The 11,682-nt window shown below is 35.9% G+C and overlaps 1 protein-coding gene across 2 annotated transcripts; it reads left to right on the top strand.

Moving 5' to 3' along the window:
* si:ch211-129c21.1 (uncharacterized protein LOC563087 homolog) lies at nucleotides 1–11,190 on the top strand. Of its 2 annotated transcripts, none has more exons than XM_052538137.1 (15): nucleotides 1–128; nucleotides 2,944–3,240; nucleotides 4,491–4,636; nucleotides 4,752–4,814; nucleotides 4,924–5,022; nucleotides 5,271–5,370; nucleotides 5,460–5,570; nucleotides 6,204–6,355; nucleotides 6,439–6,611; nucleotides 7,528–7,687; nucleotides 7,803–8,025; nucleotides 8,246–8,361; nucleotides 9,031–9,194; nucleotides 9,479–9,531; nucleotides 10,388–11,190. In XM_052538137.1, exons 2-15 carry the CDS (start codon nucleotides 3,141–3,143, stop codon nucleotides 11,104–11,106), a joined length of 2,379 nt encoding a protein of 792 aa, XP_052394097.1. In that variant the 5' UTR covers nucleotides 1–128; nucleotides 2,944–3,140; the 3' UTR covers nucleotides 11,107–11,190. The 2 variants fall into 2 exon arrangements, with proteins under 2 accessions (XP_052394097.1, XP_052394098.1); XM_052538138.1 differs by lacking the exon at nucleotides 1–128 and adding an exon at nucleotides 2,634–2,868.
* Nucleotides 11,191–11,682: the final 492 nt, after the last annotated feature.

Raw genomic sequence — 11,682 nt, 5'->3', positions numbered from 1 at the left:
GCTCAGGTGAGGAGGTTCGGGTTACGCGCACGCACTCAGGACCGTACTTTACTCTCGAATCGACATGTAGTATCTGAATACACGAGAGACATTTATTCAGCCATTCGAGAGCATTTCCGACATCTCTGGTGAGTTGATTTATGTTTTTGGGCGAGTTGCGGTAATATTTGTTGCGCCTTAGTCGAATGAAAGGCTTAAATATTTAATTAGATGCTAGTCTTTTCTGTAACTGTGTATTAGTGCTTGTTCAGGGTTTACTGTGAATCCCTGTGTGTTATGCTTTCACTTTGACATCTCTTTAAATGTATTGATCAAGAAAATAATGAATTTAAGAAGAAACGACAACGAAATAGACGCCTAATGCACAATACAGGTTACATTTCCACACTTCAAATGGCTCTAAAAGTTTTTAGACGCTTAAAAATGTCTAAGTGTCAATACATTTGATACAAAATATCAGACCAAACTGAATTAATGTTGAAGTACAATAGCATAAGCATGAGTCTGAAGCCTTTTGGTGATAAGACGATCTATGTGTTGTTCAGAATGAGGACGAAAAGTATTTTTTTTTTGGTTGTCAGATGATGCTGTTCATAATTAATGTTGTGAAATTCATATTTGGTTACTTTAGTAGGACAATTGTGAGGACTTGAGATGCACTGACTTCATATACAACTAAAAATCACCAGTTGATTAAATGTAATTGCTAAAATATCTCAGAAAAGTGACTTTCAGTGACATATTTTATCGTCTAAAGCGCCTGCAATTGTCACATTTTATGCAGAAACCACTGTAATGTGTGACATATCACACTTAAAACACTGAGATAAACTCAACAGCTTCTCAAATGGTGCTCAGACTTTTTTCCACACCTGTCTGTATACCCAAGTGTTCATGTAGTCGTGCACTTACCTGCACTTTCAGCCTGAATGCTATTTTTTGTTACCGTCTTTGTTTGCTAAATATTTGCTATAGTAGTGCTCGGATTGCATTCTCGTTTGTTGTTGTTCTACAAAGAGCTTTAAGCTTTAACTGATGAATGCCACCTCTGGCATTCATAATAATAAAGCATATTTGTTTCAGCGAATTGAGTGAACAAAGGCCGAACCCCATGAACTGGGAGTGTTTTCCAACGTAAAAGTGTTTCGCAAAACCAGTCACACATAAAGTGTCATTGGAAGCTGCAGGTTAATGAATCACTGAGTGTTAGTTCAACCTGAACCACTTGAATACTCAGGAACTATTATCTTAAAGGCCAATTAAAAAGGACTATATATATATACACTGGAATTACCAGCTGTGCAAATTAGCAGTAAATGACATAACAGATATTAAACTGATTTTCTAGATTTAACCTTTGTAATTCATGACGTGTCACGAGGGTCTGCAGATATGCTGTCATTGATATAATTTTCTGTTTCAGGTTTTTTTTTTTTCTTCGTGCATGTTGTTTGCACCACATGACTTTGAATTTGAGAAAATAATAATAATAATTGAATAAAATAAAAATAAGATACTAAATCAAATTTCAGATATTTAAAACATAAAATACCTGACTGCTTTTGGGCTTAATTTAAAAAAATTGCATTACTGTAATGAGGCATTTTTTTCTTCATTATAATATCAGGGCTACTATTGCCCCCTGACAGTTTTTACTTTATTTCCCCAAAAATTGTACAAATATTTTTATTTCATTTCTTCATCAATCTTAGAAGAACTGTATTCTTATAGTCTTTTTTTTTTTTTTTTTTTTTTACAAATCAAATTAAAATTTTATTATTTCATTCACTTATAATAATAAAAAATAAAGATAAATGACTAATAAAATGAATTAATATTTAAAAACATTTAAAAAATATATTTTATTATTATTTTATTATAAAAAATTATATTAATTGTATTTATTTATTATTAATATTTTAGTTACATTGTTTACATTTGTTAAATTTTTTCATTTTGTATTTTAATTTTTTTTAAAATAACTATTAGATTTATCATTTTTATTTAAAAAAAAAAAAAAAAAGACAGTAAATGCTACATGCTGTTATATATCAGTTGGCAAGTATGCAAATCTTGTATAAGCTTGATAAGTTTGAAACTGTTCAGGTCTACCGGCCCCGTGAGAAAGTGAACAGTTGGGAGAGGCTCGTCTGTTAAGTCCTTACTCAGAAATGATTCGACTGATGAACATGAGCAACGGCAGTCAACTGAATGATTCATTTGATTCATCCTCCAGGCCTGTACTTGACTAACTAGGAAAACTGTTTTGATTAGGCAAAGTAAAATCAAATAATGCTCACTTAATTTGCTGCACAAGCAAGCGCTCACTATTTTACTTGCTATTTTCTTCTATTTCACATGCTATTTAAATCTAATGTTATTACAGTATGTTCTTTTGTTGCTCAACCGAACACACAGTCAAGAGTGTCTCCTTTGAATGTAAACATTTCAAACGTGTCAGACGCATAGGAATTTTCACGCACGGCCTCACGCGAACATGCTGCTTGTTTCCAACCTCAGGCATCAACAATTTCAGGCATCATTGCACAACAGTCCACACATGTCTCAGCTTGCTTCTTTATTTAAGTCCTCGCACACGTCCTGTCAAAACTGAGTGCGAACATGACCTGTGTTTCTTGTTTTCAACGTTTGGAGAGCACAAATAGCTGTGATCTGTCAGCATGTGTTTTGATGCAACAGCAGTGAGTCACTGTCGAATTCCTGGTGGTAAAAAACAGTATTGCGAGTGCAGCTTTGAGCTGAGCTTTTTACTGAGGGATGAGTTCAAGTGGAGGGTTTTGTTTTCTATTGTCACGCTCCATTTGAAGTCTACGGTTCAGTGCAGTTCATGCAGGAACAGGACTTCAGGTGAATCTTTATGTTTGGGAAGTGGGAAGTGCCTTTTGAAATAGATCTCAGTTTAGTGCTGTTTTTGTTCAACAGATGTAGACGGGACAGCAGACAGTTGTTTTTTCCAGCCCTTCGGCATCCAGCATCATGGACTACGACCTTAAGCCACGAAAACACTTAAACGATAAGGATACGGACGCCTACATAACCAGCCTACTATGGAAAACATGATTTAAAAGCTGATTTTCTTTATTGAAGCACTAATTTTATAGTTTTTGAGGAACAAAGCTATGTATTCTTTAATTGTCCTGCATGGCATCTTTCTGGCATGTGCCTACTCTGGAGGGAGCAATCTGAATAGCATCCCACGAAAAACCATTCAATATGAAGGTAAGATTAATCTTTGTTGAGTGAGTATATAACCATGTATACCTGTGAGCTAAATATTAGCATCTAGTTCAGTATTCAACCCTGTTACCTACTTTATTGTAAGAATGTATAATCAAACAAATATTTAGCTTTATGGGAAATGTGTAGTTTTCATATAACTGCTAGTTTATCAAGAATACTTGGTACTAAGTTAGTACCTTCTGAGTATTAGTTTCATTTTCAACCCTGTTACTTGCAACTTTCAGTAGGAAGATAAGATTCATCTACATAGGATATGTAGAAAATACAGTCTCATGTTTTTGATGATGTGTTAGAAAAACTATTATGTAACATTAAAGCTTCTTAACATGAAAATAGCTACTTGTAACATGTGAGGTGTCTGTCTACATCCCCTTATTAGGTTGATTTTGACATAAAATCTCTGAGGTCTTGAACTTTTTGGCTTGTTTCTAACATTTAAAATTGTAATGTGTTTTGACAATCTATCAAAATTCGTTTTAATTTGTTGTTGTAATAACTTGACCAAAAAAAAATACCAAAAATATTTAAACATTTCTAACATTTTGTGTGCAAGTTGCAACCCTTTTACCACATGATTTTCCCCTTTTACCAAAAATATAAAATTCCTTTAACATTTTCACATCCAAGAAATAACATCACTTTCTCCACTCATTTAAATGTCATTTAATTTTCAATTTTTTTTTACACCAATTGTAGTGTTGAGTGCATTCAACCAGTTCAGCCCTGTTACTAAAGTTATTGTAAGAACAAATGATCAAACTGATATTTTGCTTTGTTTATCAAGACTATTTGGTACTACACTACTTAATTTGCAACCCTGTTACTTGCAACACATTCTACCATTATTTATTTATTGTTTGTTTGTTTGTATAAACATATTTCTGGGGGAAAAACACAAATATTAGACATAGCAAATGTTGGTAACAGGGTTGAAAAATTTCAATCCCCTTAGAAAATGAATGGAAATAAAACTATTTGCATATTGTTTACAAATATATGTTATATTTACTTTGATCTCCTGAAGTTGTTGATCAAACAGCTTTCAGTGATTAAACACCTCCTTTCATTGCATTTTTTTTAACTCTATTTGAACCCTGATCATTGAACATCTCCACCCTGAGAGCAAAAGAACAATTTCAGTTGTTACAATGTAATTCTTCGTTATAATGCTTCAGTGCCAAATAGATGAGGAATTGTTATTGATTGTGCATGTATGTTTTTGTTCTTAGATGACCATGTGATCATGTTTAAAGAGGAAGGAGTATGGAATTACTCCACAATGCTGATTAGGGAGGATCTGGGTTTGCTGGTGTTAGGGGCGAGAGAGGCCATCTACGCCCTTGACATAAACGATATCTCTGTTGCCAAGTCGAAGGTGCCGGTTTGGTTTCCTTTCCTTTATCTCTTCGCAACAATAAAACAGAATTCTTTGACCTTGCTTTGAAACGGCATGTATGTATAGTCTGTATTGATTTTTCTCCACCCATCAGGTGCCTTGGAAAGTCACAGAGGAGAAACAAAAGGAGTGCACCTCTAAAGGAAAACATCCTGACGTGAGTAAACCTCTCTTTAACTCCAACGCATGCTCACTAACACATCAACGTATGCAAGTTCTCTGAACAAGGGAAACTATTTGATCCATCTGACTGATGATCTTTTCAGATCGACTGTCGGAACTATGTACGCATGCTGCATCAAATGAACGACAGCTTGATGTACGTGTGCGGGACAAACGCCTTTAGCCCAACCTGTGATTACATAGTAAGTTTTCATTTAAGAATTCAAAATATTAAATATGTAGATTTTTGAGTGATAGAATATTAAAATATAAAGACTACACATCTAAATAATTGTTTCTAAAATCTAAAAAAAACTCACTGTTGTATCTCGCAATCCATCACTTTCTTCCTGGTATGTATGAGATTAGGTTTCATGTGATCCATTGGGTGCTAGCGTCATTCTGTAAAAAAACAAACAAAAAACATTTTGTTTTCATTGTTTTTGAATAGACGTACGGTGACGGGCAGCTGAAACTGGAGGGAAAGCAGGAAGACGGGAGGGGGAAATGTCCTTTTGATCCGTTCCAGAGATCCTCTTCCGTCATGGTTGGTATGTACGTCTTTCTTGCAGATTTAAGATAGTTTAAATGGATTGTGTTGGGGAAATTCTGTATATAAGTTATTTATTTTTTGTCACAGATCAAGACCTGTATTCTGCCACAACCTTAAACTTTCTGGGTTCGGAGCCGGTCATTCTCCGCCTGTCTCCCTTTCCACTGCGGACAGTGTTTAAGAGCTCTTGGCTCAATGGTATGTCAGACGTTACGACAAAACCTCAGCAAGAAAACAAAAACGAATTACCCGCTTTTATTAGTACATTAGTAAAAGGCTTTGTGTTCAATCCTATTGTTTATTTAGTTGTAATAACAGAACATGTCATATCAATAATATCATTTGTTTAAAAATTAAGTTTAAAGTTTATTTTGAACTTTTTAGTAAAAACAAAAAATTCGTTCAAAAAGGTAACGTTCAAAACTGCAAAATAAATCTGTCTTAGAATCAGTGTTATATTATTATTATTATTTATGTACTGTTGCAGTATTTAGAATGAATTTAAATGATCTTTTTTTCCATTTTTGAATTCTTTATATTCTCCATTTTAATTTTAGTTAAGTTCGTTATTGTTGTATTCTTTTTTTCAATAAGTTTAGATATTTCTATTTGGGCTTAAACCTATTTCAGTTAGTTGCCAAGCTACATTTCCATTTATTTATTTTTTTGCAAGCTTTTAGGTTTTTCATCTTCTATTTATTTCAGCTTTATTTTAATTACCAGAACAATTTAGGTAGTTTAAGTTACCAATAGTTTAATTATATCTACACCTCAGTATCAACACTGTTTCTGAACGAAGTGAAAGACACGTTTTTTTTCTACCCACTCAAGAGCCAAACTTTGTGTACATGGATGTTGTCCCAGAAAGCGAGGACAGTCCCGAGGGTGACGATGACAAGGTCTACATGTTCTTCAGTGAGAACGCTGTGGAGTACGACTTCTATAACAAGCTTGTGGTGTCCCGTGTTGCTAGAGTCTGCAAGGTTACACTTCACTGATCCCTTCACCTTGGCATATGATTTTACCCTGATCTTATAAAGACATCTCATTTTCCCCTGTTCTACAGGGCGACATGGGTGGTCAGAGGACCCTCCAGAGGAAATGGACCTCTTTCTTGAAGACTCGTCTGGATTGTTCAGTCCCTGAGCCCAGCCTGCCCTACATCATACAGGACGTCTTCCATGTACGCCACAAGAAATGGAGGAAAAGTGTCTTTTATGCTGTCTTCACCTCTCAGTCGTAGGTTTTGTCCTTTTTTCACACATTCTGTATCTGACTTTGCACATTTGTTCAGTTATTCACTGTTTACGTTTACCACATAGTTCACTAAATAGAGTAAAGGTGCGGTCACATTAATCAAATTTCCACAAAGTTTTAACCAGGCAGCTTTTTGTTGCTCAAAGCTGTGAGAACAAGTTGAGCCCATTGTGAAAGCTGCATGGGAAACTTTAAGCTTTGCCTGATTCCTATTGAAATTACTGTATTTCGCTCATGAAAAAATGCAGAACAAATGTAAACGTGATTGAAAATGAATAAGTTTGGACCAGGGTTATTATAGTTATATAAAATAAGCCATACAAAACAATTTTTTTTACTTGAAATAAAATAAAAAATAATTATAATAAAAATTAAAAAAAATCATTTTTTTCTGTTAGTTGCCATATGTAGAGAAACTATATATGAAAAACCTAACAAAACAACAAAAACACAACTAAGCCTTAAAAAAAAACTATAAAAGTATCTCAGTGATACAAAAATGACACTGAATGATGGTTAAAAAGGTGGAACAGTCCTTTATAATTCCCACTTTACTGTTCACACTGCAACATATTTCCAGTTTTTAATCTGATTTCAAACCACATTTGAATTCAGTGTGAATTCTAAAAATGGGACTTGATGAGTTTTGTTGGCATTGCAGATAGTGAAAATTTTGATTAAAAATAGTACAACACCTCATCCGCATTTCAAGTTCATGAGTATAATAGTGTAAACTGTAAAATAGTGATGTAACGGATGTGAGTCACGTGTCATTTAGATCTGAGAGAATGATAGGACTGATAATCAAACGATTGTCTGCCTCTTTCCTCCAATTTAGTCACAGTTTTATTATTGTATTTTTAGCCAATAAAAGATGATGATCTGTTCGTGTATGCAGGAGCTCAACAGATCGGTCTTCTGCAGTGTGTGCGTACAACGTGACCGATATCAGCGAGGTGTTCTCACGTGGCAAATTTAAGACAGAGGTGACTGTGGAAATGTCTGATGTGAAGTGGGTCATGTACAACGGAGAGCTTCCAGTCCCTCGACCAGGAGCTGTAAGTGCTTGTTAGTGGTCTTACATAGTCTTACAGGCGATTCTTGTCACTTTTAGTTGTTAAAGTTTACAACAAAGTACATCTTATTTTCATCTGTTGATTCTCACCTTCGCAGTGTATCAACAACGCAGCAAAAAGTGCAGGAATAATGCGTTCGCTGGACCTCCCCGATAAAACCCTACAGTTCATCCGAGACCATCCCCTCATGGACGACGCCGTCCGTCCAATCACAGGCAAGCCCCTGCTGCTCAAGAGAGGCGCGCTGTTGACCAGACTCGTTGTAGACGATGTAACAGCACCGGACGGACAGTCCTATCCTGTGATGTTCATCGGCACAGGTGAGATCCCTGTTCGCTTCTAGGGCAGAGCAGCTCTTTACTGTCAGTTAGACGGTGTGTGTGTAAACAGTTGTTCACAGGAATGTAAATTGTACTTTGGACTGAGCTGTTTAAATCACAACCTATTGAATTTGTGTTTTGTAAATTAATTAATGTGGAAAAGCTGGACATAGAATGATGTTTTTGTAATGCAAGTCAAATGTTTTCCGTTTTCCATCAGAAAATGGTTGTGTGCAGAAAGCAGTGAACTATGATGGAGAAATGCACATTATTGAAGAAGTGAAACTGTTTCAGAACGCTGCTCCAATTGACGTCCTAAGACTTCACCAGAATCAGGTACGCAAAACTGAGACTGGGTATAGATGTAGATTTAATTAGTTTTAAATTCACAGGCCCTTGATTTGAATTAGATTCACTTTGGTATAATTCAGTTGTAAAATAAGAGATTCTGCTGTTTGCTGATTCAATTATATGCAAATGTATAGACTCTGGTTTGATTCCATTCGGACTCATTTGGGTTTATTCAGTTCTAATGTTAATTTAGCTTCTAGATAAAAGATTCTCTGCTAATGCTCTGTAGATTTGCTTAATCAGTTATATTTAGATTCACATACTCTCGATTATTATTCATTTGGGTGTCATTAAATTGTCTGTTTTGCTTACACAGATTATCTCTCTCTTAATGCTGTATTTGCAGAGTTGTATATAAATTATATTCAGATTCACAGGTTCTTCATTTGATTGTGATAAAGTTGGTGTTATTCACTTACTGTATGTCCATATTCTTTGAATGAATGACTCTAATAATGCTGCATATATTTGCTGATTCAATTATATTCAGATTCCCAGGCTTTTCATTCTGATTCATTTGGGCATAGTTCAGTTCTAATATCCATTCTGCTTACATATGAATTAATTTCTCTCTGCTGACACTGTTTGTTATTTTGTTGCATGTTTATCATGAAACAAATGCATGAAACTGCATGAGTTGTTTGTTTTGTCCAGTTGTATGCAGGCTCTGCGTCTGGGGTTGTCCAGATGCCCGTCAGCAGCTGCAGTCGTTATTTTTCCTGTGTGGACTGTGTGCTGGCCAGAGACCCTTACTGTGCCTGGGACGCCACAGTGCAGCGGTGCTCTAGAGTACCCACATCACCTGAGAAGTCAAAAGGGTAAAGCGCTCTCACACAAGTACAACCCTGTATCAAGGAAAAATTGGCAAAAAAAAAAAAAAAACTTTTATTTTTTTTAATGTATGTCATTATTAACTTGCCCTCATGTCATTCCAAACCAACATGACTTGATTTTCGTAACACAGGAGGAGATATTAACAGTTAAAATGCTTGTATTTTCATAGCTGAGGTTTAGTAAACTATTAAACCATTTTGCATTTGAAAAATCTACTGGACTTTATGCAAAATATGCTACAGTAAACCTCAAACTTTTTGCATTTCAGCCATCTGATACAAAGTCTAAAGGACGGGGATGCCACTCGATGCCCAACAACAGGTTTTTAGCTAATTGTTTCGGATGCAATTTTAAAGGAATGGTTCACTCAAAAATGAAAAGTTTCTGAAAATGTACTCGCCCTCAGGCCATCAAAGAGTTTGTTGGAACAGATTTGGAGAAATGTAGGATTCCATCTCTTGTTCATCAGTGGGCCTCTGTAGTGAATGGGTGCCGTCAGAATCAGAGTCCAAACAGCTGATAAAAACAATAATCCACATGAATTCAGACCATCAGTTAACATTGTGTGAAAAAAGTAAATCAATCAAGGCATTTTAACTTTAAAACCATTGCTTCTGGCCATAATAAAAGGCCGTGATCCATAATAACACTTTCTCCAGTGAAAACGTCCATCTCGTTGTTGTCCTCTCACATCAAAATCAGATTCTGTTCAGAGCTGTTTTTGCTCCTAAATGGTGCTTGATCTGTGCGTATTCCTCTTCTGATCCAGCCTACGTGACTTTTTCACTTTAGAAAGGAATATTATGGATAGAGATTTTAATTTTAGCTGGAAACAACAGTTTAAAGTTAAAAACGTCTTGATGGATTTGTTACAAACATGCAGCTTTTCACTTCACTATACATTAACTGATGGACTGGAGTGGTGTGGATTACTTGTGGATTATTGTGATGTTTTTATCAACTGTTTGGACTCTCATTCTGACGGCACCCATTCACTGGAGAGGATCCACTGGTGAGCACCTGATGTAATTCTGAATTTCTCCAAATCTGTTCATATGAGGAAAAAACTCATCTTGAATCGCCTGAGAGTGAGTAAATTTTCAGCATTTTTCATTCTGCTGTGAACCATTCCATTTTAAAACCATGGCTCTATTTAACACGTGTTTCACATTTTCAGCTCCCGTGGAACCAAAGATCCAGACCCTGGTGCTGGGAAACAACATTAGGTTGCTGTGTCATCCAGACTCTAACTTGGCCCAGGTCACCTGGAACTTTGCTGGAAAGCCACTCCCCTACTCAAACAGGAAGTATACAATTTCTAATGAAGGCATCCTTATCTACAACGCTTCTACCACTGATGCTGGACGCTACACCTGCATGTCAGTTGAGCGGGTGAAAGGGAGAGACTACACCCAAACACTGGCCATTTATGACTTGTGTGAACAATCAGCAGCGGTTGGGACAGATAAGATTAAGACCACATTGGGAATCCTTTTGGAAAGCTACACAACATCATCAGGTTTGCATAAACCCGAAGAGCCTCCATCATATTCAAAAAATCTGAGCAGTGAGAGAAAATGGATAGTAATGCAAGTGGTGTTGGCCGTGCTGTCCGTTATGATGGCATGTCTGCTGATCTGGAACCTGTACAGGGGCCACATTTCTCCATTTATGTGCTGTGGGAGACAATCAATCAAAAGCCCCAGGAATCTTCCAGAAAGGGAATACATGCACACAGGAAATGATTCTGTGGACGGTAAACAGCAAATGGCCAGGCTGTGTGTCACAACGAACAGTGGTCTAGAAGTCACTAGCTTCCACAGGAATATCACCAATGGGGATACACCAACGGACATTTTTATTTTAAAGAACATTACAGAAGAGTCTGAGATTTAAGATTTCTATTTACATAATGATTTTGTATAGTTTCTATACCTATTTATTTTTATTAATAATAAATACAAATATTTTAAAAAATTCTTTTTTTGCAAAGTTAGTTTAAAATGCAATGCAAGTAAAATTTTAACTAATTTAAATTCAAAAGAAATTTATACATTTTTAACTAGAAAAGCAAGGTTTGTCTTAACATAGCTTTGTTAGAAGATTTTGGTACATTTGCTGCCCAATCAAAAAAAAATGTAGGGAAACATCCTACCAATAGGTGCGTACAAAATCACATACCAAGTAGCTATTACATTTGTTACGGAAACTCTTTGCAACATTCACTCTCTGTCGAATATAGAGCATACAGGTCAGGATTTTTTGGTGCCGTGACCCGGTGTTGCACTCAGTTACACATTTCTAAAAGGGTTCATTCACCCAAAAATGAAAATTAGGCTGCATTTTAATCACCACCGAGGCATCCTAGGTGTATCTGTCAGTCTTCTTTCAGAAGAATTTGTTTAATCGTAGTTATATAACAAACTGTCTATGATCTTTCAAGCTCTATCATTGGAGTCAGTAGGTGGTGCA

This window comes from Carassius gibelio, chromosome A22, assembly GCF_023724105.1.
Source record: "Carassius gibelio isolate Cgi1373 ecotype wild population from Czech Republic chromosome A22, carGib1.2-hapl.c, whole genome shotgun sequence".
Classification (NCBI taxonomy): Eukaryota; Metazoa; Chordata; class Actinopteri; order Cypriniformes; family Cyprinidae; genus Carassius; species Carassius gibelio.
Note: the sequence above shows the minus strand (reverse complement) of the source record. Positions and strands in the feature narration are given on the sequence as shown.